The 21,100-nt window shown below is 47.0% G+C and overlaps 1 protein-coding gene across 16 annotated transcripts in view; it reads left to right on the top strand.

The window, feature by feature from the left end:
• The window catches only part of CLASP1 (cytoplasmic linker associated protein 1), a 278,451-nt gene that overhangs the window by 244,043 nt on the left and 13,308 nt on the right, over positions 1–21,100 (top strand). For all 16 annotated transcript variants that reach the window (XM_047722647.1, XM_047722646.1, XM_047722641.1 and 13 more), the window contains 4 exons: positions 2,952–3,198; positions 5,773–5,963; positions 7,753–7,881; positions 20,736–20,942. In XM_047722647.1, the coding sequence (XP_047578603.1) occupies positions 2,952–3,198; positions 5,773–5,963; positions 7,753–7,881; positions 20,736–20,942 (774 nt within the window). The remainder of the gene's footprint in view (positions 1–2,951; positions 3,199–5,772; positions 5,964–7,752; positions 7,882–20,735; positions 20,943–21,100) is intronic.

Genomic DNA, 21,100 nt, shown 5'->3' with positions numbered 1-21,100 from the left:
GGAGGCCAGGATAGTGTGGTGTCCGAGAATTTAAGGGAAACTTTTGGGAAGGACATTCTAGCCAAAAGAGAGACCAGTCAGATGTGGAGTGAAAGGGCTCCACTGGATTTTTTTTTTTTTTTCTATCTGCATTAAATATGATAAAGTGGAAATTGAATTATTGAGCAGGTTCAAAATTCAGCATCTTAGCTGCTTGATGACCAGAGCGTTAGCGAAGAAGCTGGAGGGGATATAAAAATGCATTATGCGTGAAAGATTTGGGAACTGGTATGTCTTTTTGGCTTGATAAGTGCCTCAGTCTAATAAGACAGACATCCATAAGGATGAAAGTCAGATCCACTGGGAAAATGGTTCCCAAAAGCAGAGATGAAAACATTCAACATGTGGGAGAAAGTCCATCCTTATGAGTGATTACAGAAATACAATAAACCCTTTGAGGTTCCATTTTATGTCTAAATTGTTCCACTTTGTTTCAAAGAGAAATTAAAATATTTAATGCTAGAAAGGATATAGGGAACTAGTATAATATGGGTGGCATGGAAACTTGATACAGTTGCTTTGGAGCTTAGTAAATTACATTTAGCCTAAGTGATATTGATATATATATACACACACATACATACATACATACATGCATACATACATACATATCTTAAAGAGAGACAGAGCGTGTGAGTGGTGGTAGGGGGTTATTAGGGGGTGAAGGGGCAGGGAGAGAGAATCTTAAACATGCTCCATGCTCAGCTTGGAGCCCAACATGAGGCTTGATCTCATGACCCTAACTAAGATAATGACCTGAGCCAAAACCAAGAGTCAGACCCTTAACCAACGGAACCACCCAGGCACCCCTCAGCCTAAGTGATTTTAAGTTTCATATCCTTTACCCAGTAATCTAACTTCTGGCAATCTAAGCTAGATGAGAAACTCAGCAAAAGGAAAGAAAGTTATTATCTACAGTGCAGTTTATCTCAGCATTATCTGTAACGAAAGCCAGAAATATTAAAAAACAGAGGGGGAATGGTTGAGTAAATCTTACTGGAACGCAAATGGAAATAGTGGTATGATTAAACATTGTGGTTACAAACACTATTTATGTGGGACATTCTTATACTGCGAGGAAAGCAAAATATATGGTCGTGCATACTCTGTGATTCCCATCTCATACAATCTGCGAGAAGACAAGGACAGGGATAACGCACAAGTTTAAAAAGTAAGATCTTTCGTTTTACTTTTTGTTAAAAGTGATTAGAATTAGGATGGTTTAGCTTTATTTCAGAAATGTCTGAAGTTTTTTAAACCCTTTCTCCTTTTCTAAGTTCTTTCGTTATAATAATAATATGTGTTTTACTTTGAGAAGAGAGTTACAAGGAGAAAAAAATTAAATCATCCATGAATCATTTCCCTATCATGAAAAAAGCCCAAAGTCTTATTTTATTCAGGTCTGCCCATGTGTTGTATATCCTTTTTACATCTTAACAATTAGTAGGACATCTTTTTTGATGGTGTTAAAAACCAGATACATCCCAGCAGTTCCACTAGGTATATGTTCAAAAGAATTAAAACAAGGGACTGGAACAGATACTTGTACCCAGTGCCCATAGTAGCATCATTCACAGTAACCAGACGGTGGAGAAGCAGAATGTGATGGATGCGTCCCGTGGAGGAGTGTTCAGCCATAAAAAGGAAAGTGATATTGACACATGTTACAACACGAATGGACCTTGATTAGGCGAAGTGAATAGTGACATATGCAGATACTGTATGAGTCCACTTCCATGAGGTACCTCGAGTAGTCAGATTCAGAGACAGAAAGTCGAATAGAGGTAACCCGGGCCAGGGATGGCAGGTAGTTATTGTTTAATAGGTGCAGAATTTTGGTTTGGGAAGACCAGAAGGTTTGCCTAACAGATAATGTAGTCGTCATGGTTATACAGTGTTGTGACTGTCTTTAATGTCATTGCATTGTACACCTATGATATAAATGATTAAAATGATCTACGTATATTTTGCCACAATTGTAAACTGGCTTTTTTGCCACAGTTTTTAAAAATGCTTAAGCACAAGGTGCAAGAGCTGTATCTTGTTAGAAGCACAAGTCACACATGTGCCACAGGAGTCCCCAGTGTGTCCCGCCGCCTGCAGACAGCTCCAGCATCATCACACAGTCCTATGGCAGGAGTGAGGAGAGTGAGGGTTTGTTCCTGGTGGTCTGTCCATGCTAGTTGGGTTATAGTGACACCCTGCAAAGGAAACTAGACAGGCCGGGGCTCCTCAGAGAAAGGACCCCCTGGGAGAGAGGGGGTCATCAGGAACATGACACAAGGACCAAAGGACCCAGGGGTTTGATTTGTTAAGGACAAGTCTCAGTATATGTTAGGAAGAAAAAGTTTCAGGAAACAGCCGCAAAGCCTGTTCTTTGACTCAGCATAAAGCCCAGCTGAGAGTCACAGGTGTCTAGGGGGTGACCTGCCTCCCAGCTAGAAAGTTCTCCAGTGCTAGAGATTAGTAAGCGTTGTTTGGCTTTGGGGGGATACATGCCAGGATATCCTGGAGGGTTGGGCTGCTTTAGATCTGTGGTGGTAATCGGGGAAGCACTAGCTTGGTGGTGTGTCAGGGCATCGCTGAGGAAACCCTGCTGTTCATGAAGAAATGGTGGGCAGCAGTGCCGACACACGGGATTCCTGGAGAAATGTTCGAGTAAAAGTCATCACCAAGTACAAAGTAAAACACACTTTACGTGTAAATGAGTGAATGAAGGGGTGAAAAAGTAAGCCTGTTGGGTTCCCGTTAAGGTAGTTTATGAATTAGATGTTTGCAGATTGAAATCCTAGTAACTATCCTTTGGTTGGTGGCCAGAATTCACATGCAAAATCTGACTCTCCTAATATTCTGAAAAGTGGAAGGAAGAGTTTAAAGTCCTAAGCAGGAAATGACCATGTGCTGTGCTGCAGGTGTCCCGTGATGGTGGAGTTGCCTCGCCTGCCACTGAAGGCCGGGGCGGCAGCGATGTGGTGGAGGGAGGCAGAACAGCTCTGGATAACAAGACATCCCTCCTCAACACCCAGCCTCCCCGCGCCTTCCCAGGGCCCCGGGTGCGAGACTACAATCCATACCCGTACTCCGACACCATCAACACCTATGACAAGACAGCCCTGAAGGAGGCCGTGTTTGATGATGACATGGAGCAGCTTCGAGATGGTTCGTCTTTCTTTGCGTGATTCCCCCCCGCCCTTGGACCCCAATCCAAAATGCTTTCTGTGGGGCTCTCTCCTCTTGTCAGAGCAGCTCCAGGCCTACAGGACATACGGGGTCTGTTCTGGTTAGTCGCTCGCTCAGCAGCTCCTCACTGAGCTCCTGTCTTGTGCTTAGCCATGGAAGGCACAGCCGTGAGCAAAAGTAGGCACGGGGTCTGCCCTCCGGAAGCTTACAGCCTTCTCACAGAGGCAGTTGTGAAGTAGGAGTCACACAGCTGACCTAAACTTGGAGCTATCCCACTGTGGTGAAGGCAGGTCAGCTGTGCCCATGAGGGAGGGCTCCCTGGAGGAGCCAGGGCTTGAGTGGAATCAGAAGCACGAAGGCAGTAGCAGTTAGCTACTACTGTTGGAGGGCAGAGGCCCCTGCTGTGCACTCTCCCAGCCCTGAGCTATGGAAGTAGGATCCTGTATGGAAGTACGACCACTGAGAAGCTCCCTTCTGTCACCAGCGTTTAAACCAGGTCTTCCTGAAGCTGCTTTGGGTTGACTTCTATCCTGTGGTTTGGAGCGAAGCAGGCTAGCATATACTGAGCTCCTGTACCATGTGCTTGCTGCTGAACTCAGTGTTTTACCTATATGGCTAATGAGATAGAGGGCTTATTCCCATTTCACAGATCAGGAAACTAAGGGTTTGGAAAGGTTAAATTACTTGTCCCGACTATACTTGGCAAAGAACAGAACTAGTCTGCTGTCTTGTTTTGTTGTCTCACATTTGTGTTAAGACCAGTGTCCATGATTGAGTAATAAGTGAGCGAAGTATGCGTTGGTATGATGATATTTTTATCAGGAGCTTAATTATTTCCTTTTCACCTGATTGTCATGTTCACTTCATAGTCATTTTTTTGAGATTATATATATCTGCTCTGTTCCCAAGCCGTTTGTTTTGTGTTTTTATTTTGAATGGAGAATTAAATCAGAATCCTAAATTAGAAGTCTAAACAGTTAGCATTCCCTGTGTGTCATGAAGTTTGTAGCTTGCTGGGGACAAGGTGGCAGATGAGACACTGTCCCTGGCCTCAGAGAGTTCAAGGTCTGTCAGGGGAAACAGACTTATCATAGTGGCTCTGGAAAGAGGGGGGTGCCACACTAGCGCAGATGCTAGTTTCACTGGGGACACATAAGAAGGAGGACTGGGGGGCACCTGGCTGACTCCCTGGCTCAGTCGGCTTAGTGTGTGACTCAATCTCAGGGTTGTGAGTTCAAGCCCCATGGTGGGTGTAGAGCCTGCTTTTAAAAAAAAAAGGAGGAGGAGGAAAACTGTGCTCTTGCAACGGCTCAGTGATGAGACCCTAAGACAGCAATGAAGTCCTTCAGTCATTTGAAGGCACATCCCCTGGCTGTTATCTGCTGATCACCAGTGGGTAGCCATTCCAGAGATTCCCAAGGAATCCCAGTGGTGTTTCCTGGGCCATAGGCCAGGTACGATGGTTTTTATGAATCATACTTTCATGGAGTAGGGTGCTGTTTCCTTTCACTGCTCGTAGAATTGATAGCTCATTTAACTTAACCCATTTATAAGTCTCATTTAAAATAGAACAGAGATTGGGGTAGATGTTGGTTGTTATCTATTCACTGACTATATGCTGAAAGGCTCAAAGAGAAAGGTGAGAATGCAGGGGGGGAAAGATCGAGTTCTTTAACATTTCAAACTTACTGTGTGTGTGTGTGTGTGTGTGTGTGTGTGTGTGTGTGTGTGTGTTCTCCTACCTTAGATGCCTTAAGGAAAAAAAAAAGTATGCAAAATCAAATTTAAGTAGCGTCTAATAATTTGTCTTTGCCTTTTCATCCTTTCTATTGAAAGGGAATGTTCAGAGTTGAGGTCTTGAAAGAACATGAGAAGAGAAAGGATGTCTTTTTTGGTTGAAGTCCTGCAAGTAATTTTGTTAAGTGATCTTGGCGAGTTTAGTCTGTGACTAGACAGTCCATGAATAGTCTAAACATCTTGACTAGTATCTGTTTGCTGCGCTGGTTACTAAGCTTTGGACATTTGGGCAGGGAAGAGATGTCAGAGGATCAGATCTGATGTGAGGAGGGCCCTGAGATGATCAGATGTGACAGTGAGGAGGGCCCTGAGGTGATCAGATGTGATGCTGAGAGATCAGATGCATGCTCCGGTGGCTGTGGCAGCAGGAGGGGACCGTCTGGCAGCGGCCTGACTTAGGGCTGCTGCAGTGGGGGTAGACTTGGGGGAAAGACCATCGAGGAGAGACTGTTAGATGGCTCCCCCTGTTTGTCTGAAATAGGAGAGGGCAGAAGATGGTAAGGAAGGGTAAAGACACTGCTGTCGGTACTTGCCACCTGGTCACACATCTCTGTCTTCATAGCTGGGGAGGTGGCCTGCAGAAAGCGTAGAGGGAGGTGGTTCAGGGTGGAAGGCATGGCGGCAGGGACGGAGGAGCTGCCTCTGGGAGAGTGGGAAGCTGGCGGAGGGGAGCTGAGCAACCCCGGGGGCACGGCCGCCACCAGGGGTTCCCTTGGGACGAGACTTGGGATGTGACTTAGCTTGGTGTCTCCCCAGTGCCCATTGACCATTCGGACTTGGTGGCTGACCTTCTGAAAGAGCTGTCCAACCACAACGAGCGAGTGGAGGAGCGGAAAGGTGCCCTGCTGGAGCTGCTCAAGATCACGCGCGAGGACAGCCTGGGCGTGTGGGAGGAGCATTTCAAGACCATCCTGCTCCTGCTGCTGGAGACGCTCGGGGACAAAGACGTGAGGCACCTTCCTCGTCCTTATGCTTCCCCCCTTCCTTCCCAGGGGACAGGCTATGGCATCCTGTTCTCCTTGAGTGTGGTGTCGGCTTTACTTTCTGTATTGTGCCTACTGTTTACATCAAAACATTGTTCAGATATTTTCTGAGCAGCAGTTGGTGAGGTCATGTTTTGGTCAGAGATAGGCCCTGTTCCTAGCTTATTATTAGATGCAGGTTTTTATTGTAATCAGGATTATAGGACCTGAGGGAAACTTGTTCTTGCTTCAGGTTACTTTGTCTTATATAGAATTTCTTACGACTTTGTTAGCATGGAATTTTTTTTACAATGAGCTTTTTTCTGTATGAGTGTTAAGTTTCGTGTGTGAATTGAGAAGGAGACAAGTTCATTTTTTAAAAGACCCTGCTAGATGCTGCCTTCCATGAAGTTCTGTGTAGGTTCAGCCCTGCATATGTGAGCAGTTCCAGTGGTCTTCATTGGTCAAGCAGCAAGTTCTGAAAGTGTGGATTAGTTTCTATTATCTTCTTTATTATTTTTAAAACGAAAAACTCTCTTCATACTGTGACATTTAAACGTGGCCCACAAGGCATTTGTACCATGCCAGGTCTGTAACCCGCCCATGGCACCACGTAGATGACTGCCAGGAGGGAGCTGCCTAGTCGGAGCCCTGCCCTCTCCCATCTGTGTGTTGGTCCCTTACATGGAGACAGCAGTAAACGTTGGGAATTGTCTGAATTACACTCTAGAAGTAAAAATCCATCTCTGTACCAGGCTTTGTGTAGGCTGGCGGAAACAGCAATGCAGTAGGTGTGGTGAAGAGCTCAGGGCCAGGACTGGGTGGATTCGGTGGAGGCTCAACACTGCCCACGGTATAGGTCACGCTCAGGGTCCTGTTGGTGGTGACTTTGTTGGGAGACAGGTGCACGTGGCCTGCAGAGTGTCGTGGTGACTGATTTCTTTCTGATTTGCTTGGGGTTAATGGGTTGGTATACTGGTAGAAGGACAGTGACGAAAGGGCTGAATTAACTTCCCTGCAGCAGAGTATTGGTTGCCGAAGCCCGTTGCTTAGTCGGGCTTTGTTGGGAGCTAAAGTGATGTCACGGAGAGGGCAGGTGGATGGTGTGTCCGTGTGTGAACTGATGTGGTGTGTGAACTGTACAGATGAGCGGCGGAGGATCAGGATGTACTTTTTGGCTCTGTTTGGTGTAAACCCCATTTTCTTTTACTGAGATTAGGAGTCTGTTTGAAATGGCTTTCCTCCAAGTGGTGAGACTCAGGCCGCAGACAGCTCGAGGCGTGTGCACATTCCCTTTCCCCGTGATCTCATCACACAGAAGGTCAGGAGTAACGACAGGGCTGCAACTCTCTCAGTCCACAGTCTTACAGGTCATGTTGATGAAATGGTTAGATGCTTTTCACCTGCTCTTATATACATTTTACAGAAGGGTAATTTGCCTTTTGTATATCTGAGCCTCAGGAAATCTGGAAATCCCCCCCAGGAGATGGATAATGAACTTAGATGTATTGTCCTCATTTGGTCTCATTTGGTCCTTATTTGGCTCATTCCAGAAACCTTCATCAGATCTCTCTAAGTGCTGGGCCCTGCGCCTGCCTCATGGAGCCGGCCCCTCAGCCTGGGCCACGTAAGCGGTGTGACCTGTCAGGGTGCCAGCGAGGTGCCAGGGAAGCCTAGGGCTGGGTGCCTGGCCCTGCCTGGAGCTGCTAGCTGGCAGGCTCATTGAAGTGCTGGGTAGCATTTGCTAATGTCTTCCTTTCTTCTTGTATTCCAGCATTCCATCCGAGCACTAGCACTGAGGGTTTTACGAGAAATTCTGAGGAACCAGCCAGCAAGATTTAAAAACTACGCCGAGCTGACCATTATGAAGACTCTGGAAGCCCATAAAGATTCCCATAAGGAGGTGAGCCAAGCCTCTAACCTCAGAGTGCTGAACAGATGGGTCTGGGGGTACAGTGAGGATGTGGAAAGAGAGGAGTGTGGCTCACTGTGCGGGCGTAAGACAGGCGTAGGACAGGGAGTTGCTCTCATTGAGCTTGTCCCCGGGCCATGACACAGGGCGAAGATCCCACTGCTGGTGTGATGGCTGAGCCTGGGGGCAGCTGAGGGCCTGGTGCCACTTGGTAGGTTCCCGACTCCTTTTCCACCTGTGCAGAAACTGACCTGTTCCGCTGACCTCTCCCTCAGGGATTTCTCAAGTCACTGGTTCCCATTGCTGTGGTCAAAAGAAGGGGTGTAAGGCTCTGCCATTTCCTGGTGGCATTCAGCACCCACCAGACTGGTGTTGGGAGATCAGGGTTGGCTTGGGAGATGCAGATGGGCGAGTGCTAGAAGCAGCTCTTCCTTACTCCACAACTTCAGACAGGTTCTTTCGGCTTCCAAGCCTCAGTGCCCTTGTGTGTAAGATAGAGGTGGATATGGTCACAATTTCTTATGAGAATTAAATGAGACAGTCAGTGAGGGTTCCTGGTCCCTGGCATGTGGACACAGGTGCTACACCACATTGGTCTTCCTCTCTTTCCTGTCCTCTCATTGTGTCACTCTCTGCAAGATGTCAGTGAATGGAGGCAGTCATGTTATGCCTCTCCTACTAGTTCCTGAACAAGTGAATGCTAGCAAACTGTCCTAGCACCTCAGATGCCTGCCGTGGAGCTGGAAGGACATGTTTCTGTGTCCCACACACTTACAACCTGCCTTGATTGGACACTTAGTAAATCCTTATCTACTTGCTTCCTGAATTGTCCAGCCCCCGTGGCTCACCAGTCCTTTGAGTGTCTAGAGACCTGCAAAGAAGATGGAGGGAGCTTTTCTGAATACCAGTGATCTCAGCAGCACTATTCTGATCGACGACACTGTGGGAAATAGGGCTGTGTACTTAGAACTTCAGAAAACTTGAGTGGGTGTGACTCCCATGAGCTCACTCATGGCTCACTCATTGCAGTGAGAGCACTTCTTACATGTCTACAAAAAGAATCCGGACCCTAAATCGTGGTTTTCCTGTTTAGCAGTTACGTGACTGTCAAACAGTAACAGGTCTATCCTCCTGAAATCCACCCCAAAATAGCAGACTCAGCAAGGGTTGGGATCTCGTGCTCTGTCTGGGCGTCTCCACATGATGGTCGTAGCGCAACACAGGGTCGTGAGTGATAGATACTGTTTACGTCTGAAATCTGGCTTGGTTGTGTGATTGTGAAAATCACTCACGTTTGAACAAAATACTTTCCATTTGCAGTAACTCATTTTAAAAATGTGAGGACCAGATGAGCTAATAGAGTCAACACCATTACACCTGAGCGAGGAAAAAGGGTCCAAAAAATGCTCTAATTTGTCAGGTAATACATGGCAGTTATTGGCAGAACCAAGAAGCAGATCATGTGTCTCTTTTAAGGGCAACTGGCCTGGCCCATGCTGGCTGGCCTTTTTTTTTTTTTTTTTTTTTAATTTAACCATAATAACTTCTCCTTAATGAGAATATACATGATCAAAAAATGAAGTAAGGGGTGGCTGAGTGGCACGGTCAGTTAAGTGTCCGACTGTTGGTTTCAGCTCAGGTCATAATCCCAGGGTCATGAGATGAAGCCCTGCATCAGGCTCCACGCTCAGCAGGGAATCTGCTTGAGTCTCTCCCCGTCTCTCTCTGCTCCTCTCTCTCAAATAAATAAATATATCTTTAAAAGTAAAATTGGTGTTTTTTCGCATATCTGATATCAGTTGTTTCCTCAGGAGAGGACATACTTAGAATGTGGCATCAAGGTGAAACTAAGCCATCCATAGTGTGTGGCGCTTACCAGCTGTCCCCTCGGAAGATGTCTCTGTTTAAAGTCGGCATCCTGATCTTGAACTTAGAAACTTTGACAGTAGTTCTAAGAAGTACAAGTGAACAGAATGAAATAATCTGTTTACTATTAGCTACTTTCTTGAGGGATCTTTTTTTTTTCCCCCTCTCGCAAAATGAGAAATTTAGGAGAGAAAGTTCTTAGTGCCACGTCCTTTTGATTGCCCAAGGGACAGAAGCAGAAAATATCTATTGCTTAAAGTCAACTTTGTACCGCTCAGTTGGTGTGGAATTCGAATAACTCAGGGTCTCCACGCTGCTGTCACTGATTGTCTGATAAAGCAGGTGGGGAAAACACTGTGTTCCAAATAAAGGAGTGCCTGTATTGGCAGGTCGCCCCTGCTTTGCATACTTTCATACTCACCTTGACTTGGTGCCCTTGTAGTTTCCTTGTGAAACTTCACTCTGTCACTTTGCCAGAAGCTCCTCACTGGGGCATCTGTGTATGTAGGTTTTAGGTATATATATTTTTTTCTTTTTCCTTTCCTTTGAAATTCTTCTAGTCTTTCTTGTGTTTTAACTGATCTGTCTCCATTCCCCGTTTTTGTGTTTTCGGACAGAATACTTGGGTGCATATCAAGTGTGTGTTGTAGCCATCTTGTTGGCATAGAACATCACACGCGGTATTTCTCTAGTTGTTACATCTTTTCAGCACTACGTTTAGACGTTATTCAGACACTGGGAAGGATCCCAAAAGCTTCTAGACCCAGTGACTAATACCGGTTCTACAGAGGCAGAGTCTGTTCTCCTAGCTAATTAGTACCTCCAAAGTGTAGTCTTTCCTTTGAGCTCCCTGGAACTTCCATCTCATAGGAAGCTGGTTAGTTTTGTATTCACAGACAGAACCCAGGCTTCAGCAGGACATAAAGGACATGAGACCCGGCAGCCGACACAGGGTGCTCTGAGACCTTAGTCCCAGATGTCCTCCCATGCCCACTGTGGTGGTGGCCATGCCACAAGGCGCCTCGAGATGGCACTGCGATGAGATCAGTGAAAAAAGCTTTTAGGGCAGAGGAATAGGGCAGGGCTAATGACAAGATGGCTCATTTTCCCATCCTTTAAGTCAGGGTCTTTTAATAGGAACCATGTGTGCAAAACACTTTTGTTACACGATGAAAGTGTCCTAGATGCTAGATCTCACTCCGGCATCACCCGTCCTCAGCCAACACAGACACGGTAAGCACCCTGGAGGATTTGGATACCAGTTTGGAGTTTCTATTTGAGAAGTTGGTGTGAATCAGCTTAGAGAGGTTTTCCTATTCCTTATTTGAATAAGTACATCTTCTTCATTATCTAACTCTTTGTTTCTATCTTTTTAGTAAATAAACTTTGCCACTGAGTTTTAATGTCTTGTTAATGAAGTCACTGTGGTTTTCAGTAGGTTTAGCTTGTAGCAAACGGCCTTAAAGGGCCCAGCCTTGGTAGTGACCTTCAGAAATCTGAAGCCCATTTTCTGTTTTGAAGGAAAACTCCATCAATTTTAACTCTTCACATCTTAGAATTTGCACTCTGTTTGGACTGCTGCTGAATCCCTCCTTCACTGATGAAGAGGGGATTTGATAAGAGAATCGATGGTACAAATGGATTCTGGGGTCATTGTGGGGGATGACTCCGGAGGCCGGAAACCCAGTTTTCAGTTCAAGGGTGTGTCCTGTCCAGCTGTGTTGTTGGGTCTCATCGCCACTGTGTGACCCTGGCACATGGCAGTGTGGAAAGTGTCATGCTATATGAGTATTGCCACATGCAGCTGGTCTTAGACATCCTTATCTGTTTTAGAAGTACTTCTTTCTTGGCAAACGATTGATTTGCTAATTATGGATCATTTTAGACACATTTGATGTAAGACACATTTGATGTAAGAGCAGCTGTTGCTCCCAGGACTTTTGTCTTACATATTACCCCCCAAATGTGGAAATGTTTGGTAAATGTTTATTCAAACTTGAAAGAAACACCAGCTCTATGTCTTGAGGATGTTCTGTAATTGAAACTTTTGGATCGTTTCCTGAACTTGCCCACATTAGTGAATATTCGGTTATATTTGTCTACTAAAGAATAAAACATTAGCATCCTTTTATGTCCTGTACTGGGTCACCAGACATCTTGCTCTTGCCATGCACAAAAGTCTGGGGTTTCCAGCCATCACTGTCCAACCTGGGGTGGTTTGATTTGTTTGGGGAAGTTGGATTCTGAGGTAAATAGAAAACAGTTCCTTGTCTTTAGGGGTTTTATTTTTAAATCATTTCTAGTTAATTTTATATTTTATGATTTCAAGGAATTAGAAGTAAAGCCAGACCAAGATTATTTCAGACATAAAACATTTCGGGAACCAGTCTTCCTGCTCCTGTTTTACCCTGCTGGCCTGGCATGTCTCATGCAGTCCTTTTGACAAACATGGCCAGAGAAAAGCAGCAGTGTGTCAAAGAGAAGACATTCTGTTTTAGTGAGCTGATAATTCTCTTTCAAATACTGATTAAAATCACCATCTGACCACGACTTAGCCAGATCCTCTGCACTCTGGAATGGTCCTTGGAGGCCTCCTGGGGCAGCACTCATGTGTCATTTGGCTCTGGAGAACAATACGTTTTGTGAACCTGGAGAAATCACTTCGCCTCTCTGGACCTTGGTTTTTCTTATCTGTTAGTGCAGGGAGTGGAGTAGATGATTATCTGTATCTCATCCAGCCTCACCGTACTAGAAGTTGATATTGTGTAACGAACCTTAACCTTTGTAGGTTCTAAATATGTACTTTTTCCTTGACTCAGTCTTGGGATGTGGCTAGAAACCCAATTTCCTTTGGAAGTTTTTGCTGCTTAAGACAAAGGCAAAACCTGAAATCCATATAATCATTTAAAGGTTAATAGTTGCCAAGCCAACAGTCTGACACTAATAGCCCAAACTCTGGCTAATGTTTTATTATTGGAGGCAGGAGGTAGGGGGCATGGGGCAGGGCTCCAGTCTTAAGGGAGCCCGTGGTTTCGTGGAGGTTAAAGCAAACACGTGGTTCAAAGTAAGATGCCCAAGGAGTTTGGAGGGGCTGGAAGAGGCAAGGAAGACTGCCTGAGGTAGTTAGAACCTGGGATTGGCTGTGAGGAGTAGTTAGGGAGAGGATTCTAATGGTGTGCCAGGGCAGCATGACCAGGAGAAGGGAGCATGGGCCTAGAAGGCTCCATGGAACCCAGACTACCGTGGTGTTCTGTACATCAGGTGGAGCTGGTCCCACCCTGCAGGGCTGTCGTAAAGTGCCAGGCACAGTGTCTGCTTTGGAGTGGCCGCGCCGGCTGCCCTTCCAGCATTACTTGGGGCTGGGGAGTAGCTCCTTGGCTCTGGTGGACTGGCCCTCCTAGGAGCAGGAGGTGACTCATGGGCTTTAGCTCCTGTAGCTTCAGGAAAGGCATCTTACTCCAAAACAGGCAAGAGGGCCATTGTTTAATGTCAGAGCCTTTGAGTTCGAAGTCCTGAGTTCTCATCCTGTTTGCCTTTCACTGGCTGTGTGACTGGGCAAGTGACAGGCACTTTCTGGGTCTCTAGAACGCACGTGCATGGGAGCAGGGATGCGTCATGCCCTGCAGGGCTCTGTTGAAAATGGAAGGTACCATCCTTTCTCTCCTTGTCCACTGAAGAAAGTAGACAGATTGACAGAACTGTTGACAGGCTTTTTACATCTTAAACAAAGCAGATAAAACTGTACTTTTCTAAATACATCTAAGAAGCCTATTTAAATTGGTTGAGCAAGCTTTAAAACACCAGTAGAAAACACAGCTTTTGTCTTGGGGCTTGTGCACTGGAGTTGCTGTCACATTGTTACCTCCAGGCTGGAAAACACCATGAGATTTGAGAGGTGGACGCTGGGGCTGCATGGAGGAGGCTTCTGTGTGCTGCCCAGCTTCCCGTCTGAGATTTAGGTCATCTCTTCCACCCTTCCTGAGAGGCCGGCCAGCCCAGTGTCTGCGGTGCCCTCCTGGGCTCTCAGCCCCTCCTGACTGCTCTGCATTTTTTCTTCAGGGCCCTAATTCTGCCCCTGGGAGTAGGACAGACTAAGTCTCCCCCTTAACTGCCTTAATACATCTGCAAGAGAAAGTATTGCCCTTAATCTGCTTTTCCAGGCAAGGATGTGATATCTGTCTTGTTAGACATCTTCTCATTCAGACTCAGCCTGAATTTTTCCCGTGGGGAAAAAAAAAAAAAAAAATTTTTTTTTTTTTTTTTTTTTTTTTTTTTTTTTTTCAAGAGAAAGAGCTCATCAAACAGGGGTAGAAGATAATGTGGAAATTCTTGTTTTATAGTCTCCCTCTCAATTTTCTGATGAGGGAATCTGAGGCCTGGAAAGTGGAAGAAATTTCTCCCCAGGCCACCTCACCAGTTGATGACAGAACCAAAACTCAGGCCTATGAATGTTCTACCTGGAGCTTTTTTTTCTTTCCCCCCCTTGCTCCCTCTGGTATGGTACTGAGCCCGGCTAAGTGAGGACTCACGAGCAGGTCCAGGCCCGTGCTGGCACTCCCCCTTAAATCCCTGCGTTTCTTAAGTGCTAGTCTCTCACCAGTGACCAAATCTCTCCAGGATCCTTGTGGATACCAAAACTCAGTGTGGATCCCATTTGTATAAGGTCTTTCTGGCCTTTCCCCAGAAGGTGGCGCCATGCTTTTCCTTAGCTTCCACATTTTTGAGGCGCTAAAGGTAGGTATGCCCAACTGGGAAGACTTCTTCAATTCCACTCATTGTTTAGGAACATTTGCGCTTTTGTGTGTGTGTGTCCATTTGAAAACCTTTTTTTTTTATTCAACCAATTTTTTTGGTGTGTCTGTGACAGAGCCAAATCAAACTTTGCAAACTTAAAAGACAATCCAAATTTTGACAAGTTCTGTGCTCTAGAAGAAACCTTATCTTTAAGCAAACATTCATTAATATTCTGAATAATGATCTCATTTTTAAAAAAAGTTAGATGAGGAAATTATGCTCTTCTTAGCTAGCTAAAATTATTTTACTAACTGGAAAGAAAAAAATCCTTGTGTTTCTAGCTAGACTATAGCAGAATCAGAGTTGGAACAGTTAGGATCACTTTAAGGTGGGTTATAACCTGCCTGATGCTGCCTTTCCTTAAATATGCCCCATCCCCCTTTTTAAAATCCTTGCCATCTCTGGCCACCTTGTCTCCTAAACAGTATTGTTCTCCTTTCTTTCTGGTGCCCATGTTTACTTTTGCTCTCTGTTTGCTTACATTTATAATCTTTGCTTCTTATGTTACATAGAACACAGGGGCAAAACCTAAAGTTCACCCTGAGTCAGGCAGCTCGCCAAAAACTGGGGGCTTGGCATCTAGAGGGAAGTCAGGAACACCTACCTGCCTTGCCAAAGATGTTGTCTGTCTTGGGAAACTTTCTGTAACCTCAGTAGGCGAGAGGGCCTCAAACTTAGCATTGCTAAGTGCACCTTCTGGCTTTTTATTTTCACACATTTTCCGAAGACCTTTTTATGTTAGGTACATTTGATTAAATGCTTCATGCAGGTGATTTGGAGAATTCCTGGAGTTCTAAGAGAGGAAGCATAGGGTAGCTCCCTTTTACCTGAATGACAGGAGAGCATGGAGAGGTGGGAGGGGAGGAAGACCGCCTTGTGATGGGATGGAGTTCTCACCATGAGCCTGCCAGGAACCTCCCTTGTCCCGTTAATGCTGGCCGCATCCCTAGGGGCATGGAGGGGTGATTTGCTCCTCTCAGGACTGTTAAGTGGTGCAGCTGATGCTTGGATCCCAGGCTGTTTCCATGCCTGTCTTACCACCCACTGAACTGCTGCTCAGCTCCCAGCGGAATATTTTTTTTGTTTGTTTTAAGATTTTACTTATTTATTTGACAGAGAGATCACAAGTAGGCAGAGAGGCAGGCAGAGAGAGAGGAGGAAGCAGGCTTGCTGCTGAGCAGAGAGCCCGATGTGGGGCTTGATCCCAGGACCCTGGGATCATGACCTGAGCCGAAGGCAGAGGCTTTAACCCACTGAGCCACCCGGGTGCCCCTCCCAGCAGAATCTTTTTTTTTTATTATTTTTTATTTTTTTAAAGATTTTATTTATTTATTTGACAGAGAGAGATCACAAGCAGGCAGAGAGGCAGGCAGAGAGAGAGGAGGAAGCAGGCTCCCTGCTGAGCAGAGAGCCCGATGCGGGGCTCGATCCCAGGACCCTGAGATCATGACCTGAGCCGAAGGCAGCGGCTTAACCCACTGAGCCACCCAGCCGCCCCTCTCCCAGCGGAATCTTAAACGTGGATTCCTGTCCATTAGTGTTTTCTACCTTGGCTATATCTATGAAGTTATCCAGTATTTTCTGACCCTGCTATTTTTTCCCTTATATTTAAAAACTAAGATACATGGTTTCTTCTGTCAGTACCAAGCTTTCTGAGAGTATGTTAGGATACTTGCAAACCATGATTTCATACCACAGAAAGGCATGGCTCAGAGCACCTTCTCCCTGTGGGACCACCTTAGAAGAGAGATAGACTCTCCTCTTCCCACCGTCTGCTTAGAGGTAAGTGCCCACTGTTGGGCTTTCCCAAGTGCACCGTGGACTTAGAGCAACCCCTGGGACATACAGGAACCGAGAAGGAAGAAAGGCACTTGACCTTAGGGTAATTCATCACATGATGGAGGTCTTCTAAGAAGTACACTGCCTCTCTTCAAATAGCTGATTACTAGAAAAAACTAACCTGAACTAAAGTCTCTTTTGCAAAAGGACAGAGCTGTTGCCTTTCAGGCATGTCACCTGGAACGGGACCCTCTGGGCCTCCTATGGTTGATTTTGCCCAAGGCTCAAGTTGGTCATTTATAGATAACTTGCTTCCTCCTCATTTTCTGGGCTAACTCCTCGATTAGAACATGTAAATGCAAATCAGTGAGGCATGCCCCAGAGGTGACTTTGCCAGTCATGAACATTTTTAAAAATACATACACTATGGGAGAATTTGACAGACTCACTGAGCACCTCGTCCCCTCATGTATGTTGGGCATTATTCTGGGTCCGACAGAAAGATGGCAGAGCGGGGAGCTCACCTTCAAGGGACTTGTAGACTAGTGGGAGAGAGCACTTCAGCAAGGTATTTGAGTGCAGTGATGAAAGTGTGCACACAAGGCTTCCCAGAAGCTGTACTACAGCAAGTGAGCCCTGAAGAGTGACCAGGCCCAGCCAGGTGAAGAGCACAAGGGAGCAACAGTGAGGAAGGATGGAGGAGTTAGTCCAGGTCTCTGAGAAGTGGCCGGAGGGGCACATGCAGGGCGTGCCATCAGCTCGGTGTCACTAGGGCAGAGGGGGATAGGGGCCATAAACCCCGCTAGACGGGCAGGCAGGAGCCTAGCCTTGTTGGCCTTCCATGATGTCTCGACGAATGTGGGCCTGGTTCTGGGTTAACTTTTCATAGATTCTTGGCAAGGGCATACCCACTTGATGTGGGTGCCAGGCTGCGTCGGAGGGGGTCCTTTGGCCAGAGCTCTGCTCTCTGGTAGCCCCAGAGCTCCCTCACAGTGTCCTCTTAGCTGCAGGCATTTGTAGGTTATCTCACTCCAATATCTGTCACAGTTGATACCTTTTAAATCCCCATTTTAGAATTTTTTTTAAAAATTGAGGCCCGATTATCAGACCAATTAAGTGTCTTGCTAGAGGAATGAACGTAGATGTGCCTGCCACGCTGCTCTCAGAGGTTGAGAATGTGCCCCCGCAGCTCTGGAGCTGCCCTTCTTGAGGTGAGAGGTTAAAGGTCACACATGCCCAGGGCCACACAGCAGTGTGCTTTCAGGGGACCTTGGTGGAGAACACTGCGCCTTGGCAGGAGATTGAGTTGGCAAGAAGAAAATAATGGTGGGCTTTCTTTAAGTTGTCTCGTGTGTCTGTGAAGTGGAGGGCGATGTCATCAGTGTGACTGAGTTCATGCTTGCTGACAGGGCAGTCTGCCCACTTGTACTGAGGTGTCCGGGAAGGCTGAGCTCGCTGCCTGACTCACCCAAAGCCCTTGCAAACGGTAGAGGAGGCCGGGGTGGGGGTAGGGGACAGTGCTGGCTTGGCATGACCAAGGGTCCTTGAACTGGTGGCATCCCCACAGAGCACCTGGGATGTGTTCCACAGAAGTTCACTCTGTGTCCCCTCCCTCACCAGGTTCCTGTCGTCTCATCCTGGCCAACTGCAGGATGCTCCGCAGGCAGCAGCCCCCTGCCACCCAGCCCCTGCCTGCTTCTGTGGCCTGGTCCCCACCGCTTTGCCTCCTCATGCTGCTCCTGCACAGACCACCCCCCCACCCCAAGCCAGCACTGTGAGGGCCAGACACAGGGCCCAGCTGTTGTCCTCACATCTGCAGCCTGAGCTCTGAGCTCAGGCCCTGACACACAGGAGTAGATGAAGGCACACACACAGCACAAAACAGAAGGCACGGGGAATGGTGGTATGAAAGAAACATTGCTCTTATGGGCTTATTGAGAATAAGATTCTTTTAAAGTAAAATGACCTCTCTCCAGTGCTTTGCACCCAAGCCTGACCTTTCATGTAAATAATAATAAACACAGATAAATCGTGGGTGTTCTTGATACCTGTCTTCTCACATGTACACAGATTTCATCCTTGAAGCATGCTGATTAGGGTCCCCAGTTTGGCTCCTCAAAGGATGAATGCACAATCCCAGTCTGTGCCGCCACAGTATATGCATTGTGTTCACCTGGCCAGGTGACGGGCGTGAGCAGAGCAGACACACGGACTGCTGAAGCACACTCCAGGAAGTGAGCCCTGTTCATGTGGTCGAGTAACCCTGGCTGAACACAAAGCTGGGCTGTGTCTTGTTGCGAAGCCATGACCGCAGTGCCCTGAGATCTGACCCTGCCCCTCCTAGAGAGAGGAGCTGGGGCTCTGCGGGGAAGTGTCTCAGTCAGGGCCCTGCAGTGACCTCATGTGGTCCACGTGTCCTATCCTCCTGGCTTGTAAGCCCCGATGTCTTAGCCCTCTTGCCCAGGTCTAGAAGATGCCTTCTAGATGGTCTATCTCCTGTTTTTGTTGGTCAGTGTTTGCTTCAATCACGAGAGCACTGGGGTGATTGAAGGCTTGAGCTGATAACCTTGGTACTGTTGCTGAATAAAGACAGAGCTGACTTGTTTCAAATAGCAGAACACAAAGCAGAGAAGAATCTGGGTGGAATGCCCAGCCCAGGGTGGGTAGTAGGAGAAAAGTAGTAGATTTCCATTTCATTTCATAAGAAAATGCATACATGTTTACAGCCTGGCGTTTTGTTGATTGTTTATATATGCAGCCTTGTGCTGTTAGTAGGAGTGACTTCCATGTACTGTATAGTACATTTTGATACCACTTACCAACTGATATTTGTGAGGTCTCCCTATCTTACAGATGAGGAGATGGGGGCTTAACACTTGTGAATGGTGTGGCTGGGGTTTGCCACCTACGTCCAGAGCCCACATTCTTTGTTCCTTGCTGGGTTTTGCGTTTAACTTCTACCTTTATTACAGAGGGGTTTTGTGGCCCTTCTGGTGGCCTCTAGTACAAGTACCGTGTGTCCTTGCACATCATGACCTCTTCAGAGGTCAGAGGCTGCTTCTTTGGCCCTGAGGTGGCCATTTCACGCGCTTCCTTCAGAGTGCAGGGTGAGGGGATACCAGCACAGATTGTTGGAAAAGCAGCTTTCCCTAAGAACCTCCTCCCAGGGAAACCCAGAGAGTTCTTTCCGAGCCTTTCCAACTGCTTTACAGCTAGGCATTTCCATGGAATCCTAATTATTGAAGCCATTTTTCTTCTAGGCTTCTCTCTAGTTGTTTTGATTGCAGATGTCCCACAGGCTGTTGGAAAGCATTTATATTTATTTTTAGGTCCTAATCTTCTAGGGCAGAGACTCTCAAATTTCCCTGTATGGCAGACTTTCCCAAGTGCTCATTAAAACAGCTTGCTGGGGGCGCGCCTGGGTGGCTCGGTCAGTTGAAGCATCCAACTCTTGGTTTCGGCTCAGGTCATGATCTCAGGGTGGTGAGATTGAGCCCTGCATCAGGCTTCACACTCAGCGGGGAGTCTGCTTTGAAATTCTCTCTCTCCCTCTGCCCCTCCTCGCCCACTGGCACATGTGCTTGCTCTCTGTCTCAAATAAATTTTTAAATATTTTTCTTTAAGGGGCACCTGACTCAGTGGGTTAAAGCCTCTGCCTTTGCCTCAGGTCATGATCCCAGGGTCCTGGGATCAAGCCCCGCATCGGGCTCTCCACTCAGCAGGGAGCCTGTTTCCCCCTCTCTCTCTGCCTACTTGTGATCTCTCTCTCTCTCTGTCAAATAAATTAAAAATATCTTTAAAAATTAAAAAAAAAAGATTTTTCTTTAACCAATTTATTTGGCAGAGAGAGAGCATAAGAGGTGGTAGGGTCAGAAGGAGAAGCAGACTCCCCGCTGAGCAGGGAGCCAGACATGAGGCTCCTTCCCAGGACCCTGGGATCATGACCTGAACCAAAACCAAGAGTAGGATACTAAACTGACTGAGCCACCAGTTGCCCTATAAAATTAAAACAAAACATTAAAACGAAACAAAACAACAACAACAAAAAACCCAAAACAGCTTGCTAGGCTCCGTTACCCACCTACCCCCTACCCCAGTCTCTGATTCAGCCATTCTGGGTTGGGGCCAGGGAAGCTGGATTTCTAGCATGTTCTCAGGAATGCTGCTGCTATAGGGAAGAGGCAACACTTGGATAACTAATTCTCCAGGGCTTCTGGCGGGATCCACATGCCTACCTTCCCATGTCCCCTTCCCCTGTAAAATCACCCTCCAAGCCACTCTGCTTTTACTTCTTTGTACAAAATTAGCCAGAGGCATCAGGTGAAGTCTGTGTCTGGCTTCCAAAGTTAGCCAGCGGCGTGACTTGGTCTTCAGGAGCTCACTCGTGTGGGGACCTGGTGTTGCAGGTAGTGAGAGCGGCTGAGGAGGCGGCGTCCACGCTGGCCAGCTCCATCCACCCAGAGCAGTGCATCAAAGTTCTCTGTCCCATCATCCAAACAGCCGACTACCCTATCAACCTCGCCGCCATCAAGATGCAGACCAAAGTCGTCGAGAGGATCGCCAAGGAGTCCTTGCTGCAGCTCCTCGCTGACATCATCCCAGGCTTGCTACAGGTGGGCCCTCCCGGCAGCTGGCCGGCACCTGTCTTCCCGGGGCTACGAGGCCGGGAGCAGGCGCTGCCCCACCTGGGGACATGGGGGCTTTGCTCTCCCCATTCACTCAAGGGTTGGGGAGGAAAAGGCAGGCGCCGACCTGTGCTTTTAGGAACCTG

The sequence above is a fragment of the Lutra lutra genome, chromosome 3 (genome assembly GCF_902655055.1).
Source record: "Lutra lutra chromosome 3, mLutLut1.2, whole genome shotgun sequence".
Taxonomy (NCBI): Eukaryota; Metazoa; Chordata; class Mammalia; order Carnivora; family Mustelidae; genus Lutra; species Lutra lutra.
The sequence above is the reverse complement of the archived record's forward strand: the minus strand, read 5'-3'. Positions and strand labels throughout refer to the sequence as shown.